Consider the following 15841-nt stretch of genomic DNA (forward strand, 5'->3'; position numbering starts at 1 on the left):
GCAGCCAGCGTCATCTCACAAGACCCTCCGGTACCGTGAATGTCATTTAAGTGACGTCTTGGTGAAGATTGATGATCACTAATTTATAGGTCTATTTTGTTTAAAAGCCTGGCTGGAGATCGACTGACACACCCCCCGCGGTCCACTGGTAGCTCGCGATCGACGTAATGGGCACCCCTGGATTTGAGCATCGAAAGGTTCTTACGAGGTTAGCAGGAACCGAGCCAAAGCAGCACTAGCTGAAAATATCTCCTCATCTTTGAGCTCACACCAGCAAGTCAAAGCAATGTTGATCCCGACTGTCTTTTTATCCGGTTAAGCTCAGTTTTTCTTGTTTTTTTCATTTCTTTCATTCTTTTGGAGCTTTGGCCATGATAGCAGTAATTGCATTACCATGAATTGATTAACGTGGACCCCGACTTAAACAAGTTGAAAAACTTATTGGGGTATTACCCTTTAGTGGTCAATTGTACGGAATATGTACTGAACTGTGCAATCTACTAATAAAAGTTTCAATCAATCAATGCACGTATGCATTCTTCTTCTTTTAGATTTCTGGCGATATGTAGGCGTTTGCGTAAACTTTTATCTTCTTTAAAAGATTAAAGGGGAACATTATCACAATTTCAAAAGGGTTAAAAACAATACAAATCGGTTCCCAGTGGCTTGTTGTATTTTTTGGAAGTTTTTTCAAAATGTTACCGGTCTCCGAATATCCCTAAAAAAAGCTTTGAAGTGCTTGATTTTCGCTCTTTTCAATGCCAATATCTATTCCCTGTGACGTCACACAGTGCTGCCAATGTAAACAAACAATGGCGAATAGCACAGCAAGATATAGCGACATTAGCTCGGATTCAGACTCGGATTTAAGCGATTCGACAGATTACGCATGTATTGAAACATATGGTTGGAGTATGAAAGTATTGAAGAAGAAACTGAAGCTATTGACGCTATTCATAGCCATAGCATGGCCGAAATAGCTGCGTTAGCATCGCCAGTAAAATGTGCGGACCAAACGATCAGGACTTTGGCATCTTTTGACACTGGAGCAACTTAAATCCGTCGATTGGTAAGTGTTTGTTTCGCATTAAATGTGGGTGGAAGGAAACGTAATATAGTTGCAAATGCATCTGCAGGTTATCCATACATCTCTGTGCCATGTCTGCTTTGGCACCGCCGGTAAATAGCATGTTAGCATCGATTAGCGTAGCATGTTAGCATCGATTAGCTGGCAGTCAACATCAACAAAACTCACCTTTGTGATTTCTGTGACTTTATCGTTGCAAATGCATCTGCAGGTTATCCATACATCTCTGTGCCATGTCTGCTTTAGCACCGCCGGTAAATAGCATGTTAGCGTCGATTAGCGTAGCATGTTACATTCGATTAGCTGGCAGTCACGCCGCGACTAAATATGTCTGATTAGCACATAAGTCAACATCAACAAAACTCACCTTTGTGATTTCGTTGACTTTATCGTTGCAAATGCATCTGCAGGTTATCCATACATCTCTGTGCCATGTCTGTCTTAGCATCGCCGGTAAAATGTGGAGACACTTTGCTACATTCAATGGGGGTCTGGCGGCAGACACTTTGGCATTTGCCAGAGGTGCAACTTGAATCCCTCCCTGTTAGTGTTGTTACACCCTCCGACAGCACACCGACGAGGCATGATGTCTCCAAGGTTCCAAAAAATAGTCGAAAAAACGGAAAATAACAGAGCTGAAGCCCAATGTTTACAATGGGTTGAAAATGAAAATGGCGGCTGTATTACCTCGGCGACGTCACATTCTGACGTCATCGCCTCCAGAGCGATAAACAGAAAGGCGTTTAATTCGCCAAAATTCACCCATTTAGAGTTCGGAAATCGGTAAAAAAAAAAAAAAGGTCTTTTTTCTGCACCATCAAGGTATATATTGACGCTTACATAGGTCTGGTGATAATGTTCCCCTTTGTATTGTTTTGTTCGGCCTCCTCAACGTTGCTAAACGCCAGTGAGAGCGATTCAGATCCTCTCAGGCCATGGCAGAGGTGTCATTTAACTCGTAAGTCTGTGTATCATCCCAAAAGTTATGAAAATATTTGATGAATGTTGAAAAGTTACTGACTTTCAACGTTGCAAATAATTCCAATTTGAGACAACGTTGATGTCTAACGTTGGATCCACGTTGTTGGCTGGAAAACGATTAGATTCCAATGGTCAAATCAACGTCAGAACCTAACGTTGATTGATCGTTCCAACATTAATTTGGAGTTGCTCGACGTCAGGACCTAATTCAACAAGTTCTCAACGTTGTTTCCAAGTCTTGTGCCTGCTGGGTTTGTACCTGAATTACTAGCGCGCCGTATAAAAACTTCAAAGGAAGTCAATGCCTCACCGACTATGAACCTCACAGCATGTCACTGCTCTGTGTGATCAAATGTGGGTTGTTATTTGCCAAACGATAGCAATCCAGATCCTCTCAGACCATGGCAGAGGTGTCATTTAACTCGTAAGTTCGTGTATCCTCCCAAAAGTTATGAAAATATTTGAATGTTGAAAAGTTACTTAGTTCTGCTTAAAAACTGACTTTCAACGTTGCAAATCATCGTAAATTGAGACAATGTTGATGTTTAACGTTGGATCCATGTTGTTGGCTGGAAAACGACCAGATTTCAATGGTCAAATCAACGTCAAAACCCGACGTTGATTGATCGTTCCAACATAAATTTTGAGTTAATCGACGTCAGGACCTAATTCTGTCAGGCGTGCCCCTGACAGTTTGTTTGTGTTTTAGTTTTTCCTGTGTGTGTAGTATTTCCTGTCTTTAGTTCCTGTCAGCGCTCTTATTTTGTCTGTTTCCTGTTTTTATACCCTGAGTACTGTGTCCCCTCAGCTGCGGCTGATTGGCAACAGGCCACACCTGGTGTCAATCAGCCCGCTCCTATTTAGACCTGTCTTCCCATCCAGTCAGTGCTGGATTATTGTCCATGTCACTTCCGTATTGTTGCTTGTGTCGTGTCATCGCAGCTTAGCGTAAGCTATATTTCAGTTTATGTTTGTAGCTTTGTTCCCTGCTTCCGTTTTGTTTTCATTCTACAAGTAATGATTTCTGTTTTCCTGTTCGCTACCCGCTAGCTTCCACGCTAGGCCCTTTTTGTTTTTGCTAGCTTCCATGCTAAGCTCCTTTAGCTTTCTAGCTCCCATGCTAGGTCTTGCAAATCATCGTAAATTGAGACAATGTTGATGTCTTACGTTGGATCCACATTGTTGGCTGGAAAATGACCAGATTTCAATGGTCAAATCAACGTCAGAACCCAACGTTGATTGATCGTTCCAACATAAATTTTGAGTTAATCGACGTCAGGACCTAATTCTGTCAGGCGTGCCCATGACAGTTTGTTTGTGTTTTAGTTTTTCCTGTGCGTGTGTAGTATTTCCTGTCTTTAGTTCCTGTCAGCGCTCTTATTTTGTCTGTTTCCTGTCTTTATACCCTGAGTGCTGTGTCCCCTCAGCTGCGGCTGATTGGCAACAGGCCACACCTGGTGTCAAACAGCCCGCTCCTATTTAGACCTGCCTTCCCATCCAGTCAGTGCTGGATTATTGTCCATGTCACTTCCGTATTGTGGCTCGTGTCTTGTCTTTGCAGCGTAGCGGTAAGCTATATTTCAGTTTCTTTTTGTAGGTTTGTTCCCTGCTTCTGTTTTGTTTTCATTCTACAAGTAATGACTTCTGTTTTCCTGTTCGCTACCCGCTAGCTTCCACGCTAGGCCCTTTTTGTTTTTGCTAGCTTCCATGCTAAGCTCCTTTAGCTTTCTAGCTCCCATGCTAGCTCTTGCAAATCATCGTAAATTGAGACAATGTTGATGTCTAACGTTGGATCCACGTTGTTGGCTGGAAAATGACCAGATTTCAATGGTCAAATCAACGTCAAAACCCGACGTTGATTGATCGTTAAAACATAAATTTTGAGTTAATCGACGTCAGGACCTAATTCTGTCAGGCGTGCCCCTGACAGTTTGTTTGTGTTTTAGTTTTTCCTGTGCGTGTGTATTATTTCCTGTCTTTAGTTCCTGTCAGCGCTTTTATTTTGTCTGTTTCCTGTCTTTATACCCTGAGTGCTGTGTCCTCTCCGCTGCGGCTGATTGGCACCTGGCCACACCTGGTGTCAATCAGCCCGGTCCTATTTAGACCTGTCTTCCCATCCAGTCAGTGCTGGATTATTGTCCATGTCACCTCCGTATTGTTGCTCGTGTCTTGTCTTTGCAGCGTAGCGGTAGGCTATATTTCAGTTTCTGTTTGTAGCTTTGTTCCCTGCTTCCGTTTTGTTTTCATTCTACAAGTAATGACTTCTGTTTTCCTGTTCGCTACCCGCTAGCTTCCACGCTAGGCCCTTTTTGTTTTTGCTATCTTCCATGCTAAGCTCCTTTAGCTTTCTAGCTCCCATGCTAGCTCTTGCAAATCATCGTAAAATGAGACAATGTTGATGTCTAACGTTGGATCCACGTTGTTGGCTGGAAAATGGCCAGATTTTAATGGTCAAATCAACGTCAAAACCCGACATTGATTGATCGTTCCAACCTAAATTTTGAGTTAATCGACGTCAGATCCTAATTCTGTCAGGCGTGCCCCTGACAGTTTGTTTATGTTTTAGTTTTTCCTGTGTGTGTGTAGTATTTCGTGTCTTTAGTTCCTGTCAGCGCTCTTATTTTGTCTGTTTCCTGTCTTCCTCCCTGAGTTCTGTGTCCCTCAGCTGCGGCTGATTGGCACCTGGCCACACCTGGCCTCAATCAGCCCGCTCCTATTTAGACCTGTCTTCCCATCCAGTCAGTGTTGGATTATTGTCCATGTCACTTCCGTATTGTGGCTCGTGTCGTGTCATCGCAGCGTAGCGGTAGGCTATATTTCAGTTTCTGTTTGTAGCTTACTGTCTTTTGTTCCCTGCTTCCGTTTTGTTTTCATTCTACAAGTAACGACTTCTGTTTTCCTGTCCACGCTAGGCCCTTTTTGTTTTTGCTAGCTTCCATGCTAAGCTCCTTTAGCTTTCTAGCTCCCATGCTAGCTCTTTTAGTTGTGTTATTCACCTTGTGCGTGCTTTTTGTTGTACCCCTTTGATTGGTTCTTGTTTTAGTATCTTTATTACATCATGTTTTCTCGCTCCATGCCTGCCTCCATCTCTGCATCTTGGGGTTCGTCACCAACTAACTTTGACAAATTCAAGTTCTCAACGTTGTTTCGATGTCTTGTGCCTGCTGGATTTGTACCTGAATTACTAGCGTGCCATATAAAAACTTCAAAGGAAGTCAATGCCTCACCGACTACGAACCTCACAGTATGTTACTGCTCTGTGTGACCAAATGTCGGTTATTTGCCGAACGATAGCTACACCATTTCCTGAAGACACAAACTTCGTTTTCTGATGTTCTTTTTCTCCGCCCCCTTCCCGTTCTAAACAGACCACAAATATCAAACACTGCTAGCTGCATAGTACTTCACTCAGGTACTTCCCCACGACTATACTTCATGTGGTTAAGGTGCTATCAGTTGAATATCTTTTAAGACGTAACGTATGCGCTGTTCCTCGCTGAACCTCAGTCTGCGTCCTGTCGAGGTAAATGCAGACTCCCTAAGCCAGCTGGGAAGATCTAGACATACAGTACAAAGAAATGTGGCAGGAAACTGCAGCAGCAACACAAATTGAAAGACCACACAACGTGGGGACTCCGTACACAGTGATTGCTAACAGCTAACATCAGAGGAGACCACGATATATTAGAAGCTCGGGGCGGCTTCTTTTTTTTTACCTTCTGGTACTGATGCTTCGGATGCTGAGAAGGTTCCGATTTTTTCGAGGTGCAGCGGTTAAAGGAGAACATTATCACAATTTCAAAAGGGTTAAAAACAATAAAAATCAGTTCCCAGTGGCTTGTTGTATTTTTTGAAGTTTTTTTTTCAAAATGTTACCGGTCTCGGAATATCCCTAAATAAAGCTTTAAAGTGCCTTATTTTCGCTATCTTCGAAACCACTATCCATTTCCCTGTGACGTCACACAGTGCTGCCAATGTAAACAAACAATGGGAATACCACAGCAAGATATAGCGACATTAGCTCGGATTCAAACTCGGATTTAAGCGATTCAACAGATTACGCATGTATTGAAACGGATGGTTGGAGTATGAAAATATTGAAGAAGAAACTGAAGCTATTGAGCGAATAGCTATTGACGCTATTCACAGCCATAGCATGGCCGAAATAGCTGCGTTAGCATCGCCGGTAAAATGTGCGGACCAAACGATCAGGACTTTCGCATCTTGTGACACTGGAGCAACTTAAATCCGTCGATTGGTAAGTGTTTGTTTCGCATTAAATGTGGGTGGAAGGAAACGTAATATAGTTGCAAATGCATCTGCAGGTTATCCATACATCTCTGTGCCATGTCTGCTTTAGCACCGCCGGTAAATAGCATGTTAGCATCGATTAGTGTAGCATGTTAGCATCGATTAGCTGGCAGTCAACATCAACAAAACTCACCTTTGTGATTTCGTTGACTTTATCGTTGCAAATGCATCTGCAGGTTATCCATACATCTCTGTGCCATGTCTGCTTTAGCACCGCCGGTAAATAGCATGTTAGCATTGATTAGCGTAGCATGTTAGCATCGATTAGCTGGCAGTCAACATCAACAAAACTCACCTTTGTGATTTTGTTGACTATCGTTGCAAATGCATCTGCAGGTTATCCATACATCTCTGTGCCATGTCTGTCTTAGCATCGCCGGTAAAATGTGGAGACACTCTGGCACATTCAATGGGGGTCTGGCGGCAGATTTCTTGCCACTTTCGCATCTTGGGGCCAGTGGTGCAACTTGAATCCCTCCCTGTTAGTGTTGTTACACCCTCCGACAACACACCGTCGAGGCATGATGTCTGCAAGGTTCCAAAAAATAGTCCAAAAAACGGAAAATAACAGAGCTGAGACCCGGTGTTTGTAATGTGTTGAAAATTAAAATGGTGGGTGTGTTACCTTGGCGACGTCACATTCTGACGTCATCGCCTCCAGCGCGATAAACAGAAAGGCGTTTAATTCGCCAAATTTCACCCATTTAGAGTTCGGAAATCGGTTAAAAAAATAAATGGTCTTTTTTCTGCACCATCAAGGTATATATTGACGCTTACATAGGTCTGCTGATAATGTTCCCCTTTAAGTTCATGCTTAATAGACGTTTGTTTGAAAGTCCCACTTTCTCATCTTTGCTGCTCTTACTAGGGCTAGTTAGTGGATCTTTTAGGTTGCAGGTGAAGTGGGAAGGATGAAAATGTCTCTTTTACAAAAAAATCTGGACAAGTCTCCCTGTCAACATAGCAGCCGTCTGCAACTACAGTTTGCACCAGCAGGTGTCAGTCTTACTAAAATGGAACCAGAGTCGTCTATAGAGAGTATTGCCAACATGGTTCCAGAGTTAGTCCCAAACATGGTGCCCTGTAGTCAGGAGAGGGGTTTATGACCAATTATTTAAGATTTTGTCCGGGCAAACTCTCACTGATTGGTCAAAAGTCCCTCACATGACCACTGGGCGCCATGTTGGCACCGAATCCAGAACCAAGTTGGTCATACACGACTCTAAATGGAACACAAAGCGGTTTTGGCTCGCCCCCTTCACAGTGTGCTTCTTCCCGACTCCTCCTCGTCCTCCCGCCATCAGTACGGAGCGAAGAGAATGGGCCCGTGCGCAGTACGAATTGGCCCCGGGGCGGGCCTCAGCAGTCTGAGGGGGGGCCCCTGTAAGAGGTGGTGATGGGGGTGAGGGTGGCTCGCCGGGCCGGGGGCTCGTAGTGCCAGCTGGTTGGAGGACGCCGCGGCCGCCATGACCGCTGCCACAGCCAGGGGATTGGGTAAAAGTCCCGGCCCTAGAGTTTTTGGAAGTTCCTTCGAGAGAAAGAGCATAAGGAGTGACTCGTTAGGGCGGTGAATGGAACACAGTTTGAAATCACTACAATCAATCAATCAATGTTTATTTATATAGCCCTAAATCACAAATGTCTCAAAGGGCTGCACAAGCCACGACAACATCCGGGCAAGGAATGACTCACAACCCAGTGGTACGTCGATGAGAATGACTATGAGAAACCTTGGAGAGGACCGCAAATGTGGGTAAACCCAACCCCCTCTAGGGGTGACCGGGGCAATGGACATCCAGTGGGTCTAGCATAATATTGTGAAAGTCCAGTCCATAGTGGATCTAATATAATAATGAGAGTCCAGTCCATAGTGGATCTAATTTAATAGTGAGAGTCCAGTCCATAGTGGATCTAACGTAATAATGAGAGTCCAGTCCATAGTGGATCTAATATAATAGTGATAGTCCAGTAACGGTATGGCATTAGGGGAAAAGTTGGTCTCATCACCTGAATGAACCTCCTAAAATCAAATGTATTTTGCGCATTAGTTCAATGTCATAAGTATTTTTAGCCTGACTTTGTTAAATGATTACTATGATTAGGAGGTGTGTCCAGAGACTATTGTCCTCTGCAGTGGTCCCCAACCACCAGGCCGTGGCCTAGTACCGGGCTGTGGCCCGATTGGTACTGGGCCGCAGAATAATTTTTTATTCATTTTTATTAAAAAAAACAACAACACATTAATTAACCCTTCTATTATGTTGAGGGTCAATTTGACCCATTTCAGTTTTTGTGTTCATCAAAGTACTGGTTATCCTTTCTTTTTTCATCCATCCATCCATTTTCTACCGCTTATTCCCTTTCGGGGTCGCGGGGGGCGCTGGCGCCTATCTCAGCTACAATCGGGCGGAAGGCAGGGTACACCCTGGACAAGCCGCCACCTTTTTCTTCTTGCTGAAATTTGTTGACTTTTCCTCATCTAGGGCTATGAACTGGTGTGTAAAATCTGGACACTTTGTTGAGTAGTGGAATGTCTTGCAGAGTTTGTATACAAATATGATGTTGTGGGTCATTTTGACCCAGACGCTTTAATGTGGGTAAATAGCCAAAATAAACAAGTCTCTTTATTGTACTTTTTACTTTGATGTACAATTGTTTGTATTTTGATTGCCTCTGAGACCCAGGGCCAGGTGTGTGAAGAGAGGGAACTTTCTCACACTTGTCCTTGTCACTGTTTTCATGTCATCTCTTTGACAAACTCACCAAAAATGAGCTCCAGAAGGATGACATCTGAGGAGACAAGGACAAGTGTGAGAAAGTTCCCTCTCTTCACATACCTGGCTCTGGGTCTCAGAGACAATCAAAATACAAACAATTGTACATCAGAGTAAAAAGTACACCAAGGAGACATGTTTATTTTTGGATCTGAACAGCTATTTACCCACATTAAAGCGCCTGGGTCAAAATGACTCGCAACATCATCTTTTTATACAAACATTCCACTACACAACAAAGTGTCCAGATTTACACACCAGTTCATGACCCCAGATGAGGAAAAGTCACCAGATTTCAGCAAGAAAAAGAAAGGATAACCAGTACTTTGATCAACACAAAAACTGAAATGGGTCAAATTGACCCTTAACATAATACAATTGGAATAAAAAATGTATTGTATGTCACTTTTCTAAATGTTTATACAACCTAAAATAAAATTGTTATTGGTTTCACCTGTTTTCTTGACTGTTTTGAGTGCATTTTCACAGTGCGGGTCAAAACGACCCGCAACATAATCAATGTCATTTTTTCCAAAATAATACAACGGTTAAAATGAATTTAAAAAAATCCCCCCCCCCCCCCCCCCCCCCAAAAAAAAAATATTTAGTTTATTTTTATTTTTTATTGAATCAACATACAAAACACAATATACACTTACAATTAGTGCACCAACCACAAAAACCTCCCTTTTTCATGACAAAAACGTCCCTTTTTCATTACAAAAAAAAGGATTAGCGTTAACCGGTCGGTCCGCGTATACAAAAAGGTTGGGGACCACTGCTCTCTGTGTAGTTTTTAGACAAAGATGAAAAGTATACACTACCATGAAATCTGCACGCTTCTTGTTGCGATTGAGCAGGGGATTTGGTTTCCCTGCAACTCCGTCCCGATGCCTCCTGCTGGATATGTGCTGCAGAGCAAAAGGGCAGATGTTGGATAACGATAGCTTGAAAACTAAATCAAACATCAGGGCCCACATTGCTAAAGATTCTGAGAATCCTCTCAGAGAGCTCCTAACTTAACCTTAATGTTCCTTGTAAGGAGTGTTTCCTTAGGGGTTTATTCCGGAACATTCTCAGAGAACTCTGACCAAGCAACGGGCAGAAACCCCTGTCTTGGTGAGGAGGAGCGGTTGACCCCGGTTGCTTGGTATGAGTCATCATTTCAAAAGCAGTCATTGGTTATTCCTACAAGCTACAAACCCCGTTTCCATGAGTTGGGAAATTGTGTTTGATGTAAATATAAACAGAATACAATGATTTGCAAATCCTTTTCAACCCATATTCAATTAAATGCACTACAAAGACAAGATATTTGATGTTCAAACTCATAAACTTTATTTTGTTTTGCAAATAATAATTAACTTAGAATTTCATGGCTGCAACACGTGCCAAAGTAGTTGGGAAAGGGCATGTTCACCATTGTGTTAAATCACCTTTTCTTTTAACAACACTCAATAAACGTTTGGGAACTGAGGAAACTAATTGTTGAAGCTTTGAAAGTGGAATTCTTTCCCATTCTTGTTTTATGTAGAGTTTCAGTCGTTCAACAGTCCGGGGTCTCCGCTGTCGTATTTTACGCTTCATAATGCGCCACACATTTTCGATGGGAGACAGGTCTGGACTGCAGGCGGGCCAGGAAAGTACCCGCACTCTTTTTTTTACAAAGCCACGCTGTTGTAACACATGCTGAATGTGGCTTGGCATTGTCTTGCGGAAATAAGCAGGGGCGTCCATGAAAAAGACAGCGCTTAGATGGCAGCATATGTTGTTCCAAAACCTGTATGTACCTTTCAGCATTAATGGTGCCTTCACAGATGTGTAAGTTACCCATGCCTTGGGCACTAATGCACCCCCATACCATCACAGATGCTGGCTTTTGAACTTTGCATCGATAACAGTCTGGATGGTTCGCTTCCCCAACAAAATGTTGAATATTTCCAAAAATAATTTGAAATGTGGACTCGTTAGACCACAGAACACTTTTCCACATTGCATCAGTCCATCTTGGATGATATCGGGCCCAGAGAAGCCGGCGGCGTTTCTGGATGTTGTTGATAAATGGCTTTCGCTCTGCATAGTAGAGCTTTAACTTGCACTTACAGATGTAGCGACAAACCGTATTTAGTGACAGTGGTTTTGTAAAGTGTTCCTGAGCCCATGTGGTAATATCCTTTAGAGATTGATGTCGGTTTTTGATACAGTGATCGAAGGTCACGTTCATTCAATGTTGGTTTCCGGCCATGCCGCTTACGTGGAGTGATTTCTCCAGATTCTTTGAACCTTTTGATGATATTATGGAGCGTAGATGTTGAAATCCCTAAATTTCTTGCAATTGCACTTTGAGAAACGTTGTTCTTAAACTGTTTGACTATTTGCTCACGCAGTTGTGGACAAAGGGGTGTACCTCGCCCCATCCTTTCTTGTGAAAGACTGAGCATTTTTCGGGGAAGCTGTTTTTATACCCAATCATGGCACCCACCTGTTCCTAATTAGCCTGCACACCTGTGGGATGTTCCAAATAAGTGTTTGATGAGCATTCCTCAACTTTTATCAGTATTTATTGCCACCTTTCCCAACTTCTTTGTCAGGTGTTGCTGGCATCAAATTCTAAAGTTAATGATTATTTGCAACAAAAAAAAATGTTTATCAGTTTGAACATCAAATATGTTGTCTTTGTAGCATATTCAACTGAATATTTGGATTTGCTAATCATTGTATTCTGTTTATATTTACATCTAACACAATTTCCCAACTCATATGGAAACGGGGTTTGTATTAGTGTTCCTAAAAATCAGATATACCAACCCCCAGACACATTTTTTTTCCTCTTAGACTGACAAAAAAAAATCGGATCTGTGTCACTTTAGGGCAAAAAAACTCTGATTTGATGTTCAGTGTAAACGGGACCTTTTGGAAATCCCGCCCCAGGTCTTCATTTCCCTGTTGTAAAAAATGTCTCACCTGTTTGAGCTGCAGCTCAGAGGTGACTCTGACGTTGCAGATCTCACAGTGGAAGGTTCGTTCCTGAGTGTTGGGGTCTGAAGACACAGCCCCTCCCTGCTCAGAACTGCTTTTCAGACCAAGTCGTGGGTAAGCTTTAATCGGCCCCAGTCCACTCCGGGCCTCCAGAATTGTTTTGTGTTTTGTACCTGCAAAGGGGGTTTAAAGGTGTTTGTCAATCTTCATCACTCAAGGAGTTCAACATGCTTATTTACAGACATATAGCAAAAGTTGAGTCTGATAAAGTGGGGCAAAAAAGGATTTAGTCAGCCGCCGATTGTGCAAGTTCTCCCACTTAAAATGATGACAGAGGTCTGTAATTTTCATCCTAGGTACACTTCAACTGTGAGAGACAGAATGTGAAAAAAAAATCCAGGAATTCACGTTGTCGGAATTTTAAAGAATTTATTTGTAAATTATGGTGGAAAATAAGTATTTGGTCACTTCAAACAAGGAAGATCTCTGGCTCTCACCGACTTCTTCTTTAAGAAGCTCTTCTGTCCTCCACTCGTTACCTGTATTAATGGCACTTGTTTGAACTTGTTATCTGTATAGAAGACACCTGTCCACCGCCTCAAACAGTCAGACTCCAAACTCCACTATGGCCAAGACCAAAGAGCTGTCGAAAGACACCAGGAAAAGAATTGTAGACCTGCACCAGACTGGGAAGAGCGAATCTACAATAGGCAAGCAGCTTATCAACTGTGGGAGCAATTATCAGATAATTGAAGACATACAAGACCACTGATAATCTCCCTCGATCTGGGGCTCCACGCAAGATCTCATCCCGTGGGGTGAAAATGATCATGAGAACGGTGAGCAAAAATCCCAAAACCACACGGGGTTACCATCAGTAACACACTACGCCGACAGGGAATCAAATCCTGCAGTGCCAGACGTGTCCCCCTGCTTAAGCCAGTGCATGTCCAGGCCCATCTGAAGTTTGCCAGAGAGCACATGGATGATATATATATGGGGCGGCATGGCGTAGTGGGTAGAGCGGCCGTGCCAGAAACTTGAGGGTTGCAGGTTCGCTTCCCACCTATTGACATCCAAATTGCTGCCGTTGTGTCCTTGGGCAGGACACTTCACCCTTTGCCCCCGGTGCTGCTCACACTGGTGAATGAATGATAGGTGGTGGTCGGAGGGGCCGTAGGGGCAAACTGGCAGCCACGCTACCCCAGGGCAGCTGTGGCTACATATGTAGCTTACCACCACCAGGTGTAAATGAATGATGGGTTCCCACTTCTCTGTGAGCGCTTTGAGTATCTAATAATAGAAAAGCGCGATATAAATCTAATCCATTATTATATTATTATTATTATTATTATTATTATATAGCAGAGGATTGGGAGAATGTCATGTGGTCAGATGAAACCAAAATAGAACTTTTAGGTATAAACTCATCTCGTTGTGTTTGGAGGAAGAAGAATATTGAGTTGCATCCTAAGAACACCATACCTACTGTAAAGCATGGGGGTGGAAACATCATGCTTTGGGGCTGTTTTTCTGCTAAGGGGACAGGACGATGGATCCGTGTTAAGGAAAGAATGAATGGGGCCATGTATCGTGAGATTTTGAGCCAAAACCTCCTTCCATCAGTGAGAGCTTTGAATGGTTGACCAAATACTTATTTTCCACCATAATTTACGAATAAATTCTTTAAAATTCCTACAATGTGAATTCCTGGATTTTTTTTTCACATTCTGTCTCTCAGAGTTGAAGTGTACCTATGATGAAAATTACAGACCTCTGTCATCATTTTAAGTGGGAAAATTTACACAATCGGTGGCCGACTAAGTACTTTTTTGCCCCACTGTATGTATTTTGGCACCACATTTGGCTCGCGGTTGTGCCAAGGAGAAAGAAAAACCTCTTTCATCGTTAAAGTCTACTGTTTGATAACAGGTAAAGGCACAAAGACAAAAGCAGTGTGTTGCCATTGTTCGGGAAACAAGGCTAAGCTGCAACTATTCCTGCTACACTTCAGCTAGTAAGGAACTTTAATTTATCCAGAAGATGATAATAAATTGTGAATTGATACATTTTTCGGCATTGTTAACATTCTCCAAGATATACATTTTTAAAATTACAAATTACTTTACATCTATTTATTTATTCCTTTATTTTTCTCTTTCATTTGAGCGTTGCAACTGAGTTCCAAGCATTGCAATACTACATTTTACCACTTGGCGGCAGTGTTAGATCTACTGTAAACTTCCAAACAGGTGCAGCCATGACGCGTCTTTATTTCGAAAGCTTTTTTTTTTTTTTGACGCTGAATTCGTCCACTGAATGTTTGCGAGCAATTGTGTGTGTTTAAAATTCAGTTTGTTGAAATGCTGTGTTTTTAAAAAAACACTATTAAAAGAAATTCAGTACTGAAAAATAAAAACTCCAAGACTTACTTCCGGTTAATTAAGACTGAGGCCAGGTGCTTTAGGTTTGAAGAACCGGAAGTGGGTCTTGAGTTTTGAACGAATGTTTCTGCACTGAACTTTTTCACACTGAATATTTTTAAAAACTAATTTCAGATACATTGAATTTTTATACAATGGTTTTTTTTCACACTGGATTTGTATTTAATTAAATTATCAGCATAATTAGATTTTAAAAAATGAGTTCACAAATTCAAATGTAAAAATTCAGTTACATAAATTCAGACACAAATTTACCGCCATAATTTACCCACTTGTCATGAATAGTGGGTAAAAAAAATTGAAAACTGAATTTATATACATTTCATTTTTTATATAATGTTGTTGTTGTTTTTTACACTGAATTTTTATTCGATTAAATTATCAGCATATTTTGACTTAAAAAAATGTGTTCACAAAATTCAAACGCAAAAATTCAGTTACATAAAATGCGACACAAATTTACCGCCATAATTTACCCACTTGTCATGAATGGTGGGTAAAAATGTTTTGAAAACTGAATTTTATTCAATGTTGTTGTTTTGTACACTGGATTTTTATTCGATTAAATTATCAGTATAATTACATTTTTAAAAATGAGTTCACAAAATTCCAATGCAAAAATTCAGTTACATAAATTCAGACACAAATTTACCGCCATAATTTACCTACTTGTCATGAAAAGTTTTTAATTTTTTTTAAAACTGAATTTTTTTATATAATGTTGTTTTTTTTACACTGAATTTTTATTTGATTAAATTATCAGCTTATTTTGCCTTAAAAAAATGTGTTCACAAAATTCAAACGCAAAATTCAGTTACATAAAATCTGACACAAATTTGCCGCCATAATTTACCCACTTTTCTTGAAGAGTGGGTAAAAAAAAATTTGAAAACTGAATTTTATACAAAGTTGTTTTTTGTACGCTGGATTTTTTTTCGATGAAATTATCAGCATAATTAGATTTTTTAAAAATGAGTTCACAAAATTCAAATGCAAAAATTCAGTTACATAAATTCAGACAAAAATTTACCGCCATAATTTACTCACTTTTCATGAAAAGTGGGTACATTTTTTGGAAAACTGAAAATTTTTACTTTTTTTTTTTTTTTTTTTACACTGGATTTTTATTCAATTAAATTATCAGCATAATTACATTTAAAAAAATTAGTTCACTAAATTCAAATGCAAAAATTCAGTTACATAAATCCAGACACTAATTTACCGCCATAATTTACCCACTTGTCATGAATAGGAGGTAAAAAAAA

The 15841-nt window shown here is 41.1% G+C and overlaps 2 protein-coding genes across 2 annotated transcripts in view; one reads left to right on the plus strand and one right to left on the minus strand.

The window, feature by feature from the left end:
• stat2 (signal transducer and activator of transcription 2) overlaps positions 1 to 15841 on the plus strand; it is a 187259-nt gene that overhangs the window by 151197 nt on the left and 20221 nt on the right. The gene's annotated exons all lie outside the window — the stretch shown is intronic.
• Positions 113 to 15841, minus strand: part of LOC133545089 (zinc finger protein 385A-like) — an 83319-nt gene continuing 67590 nt past the window's right edge. Inside the window, exons 6-8 of the mRNA XM_061890422.1 lie at positions 12118 to 12305; positions 9978 to 10064; positions 113 to 7907 (exon numbers count right to left, since the gene is read on the minus strand). Of these exons, the coding sequence (XP_061746406.1) occupies positions 7680 to 7907; positions 9978 to 10064; positions 12118 to 12305 (503 nt within the window). The 3' untranslated portion in view covers positions 113 to 7679. The remainder of the gene's footprint in view (positions 7908 to 9977; positions 10065 to 12117; positions 12306 to 15841) is intronic.

The sequence above is a fragment of the Nerophis ophidion genome, linkage group LG02, assembly GCF_033978795.1.
Source record: "Nerophis ophidion isolate RoL-2023_Sa linkage group LG02, RoL_Noph_v1.0, whole genome shotgun sequence".
Classification (NCBI taxonomy): domain Eukaryota; kingdom Metazoa; phylum Chordata; class Actinopteri; order Syngnathiformes; family Syngnathidae; genus Nerophis; species Nerophis ophidion.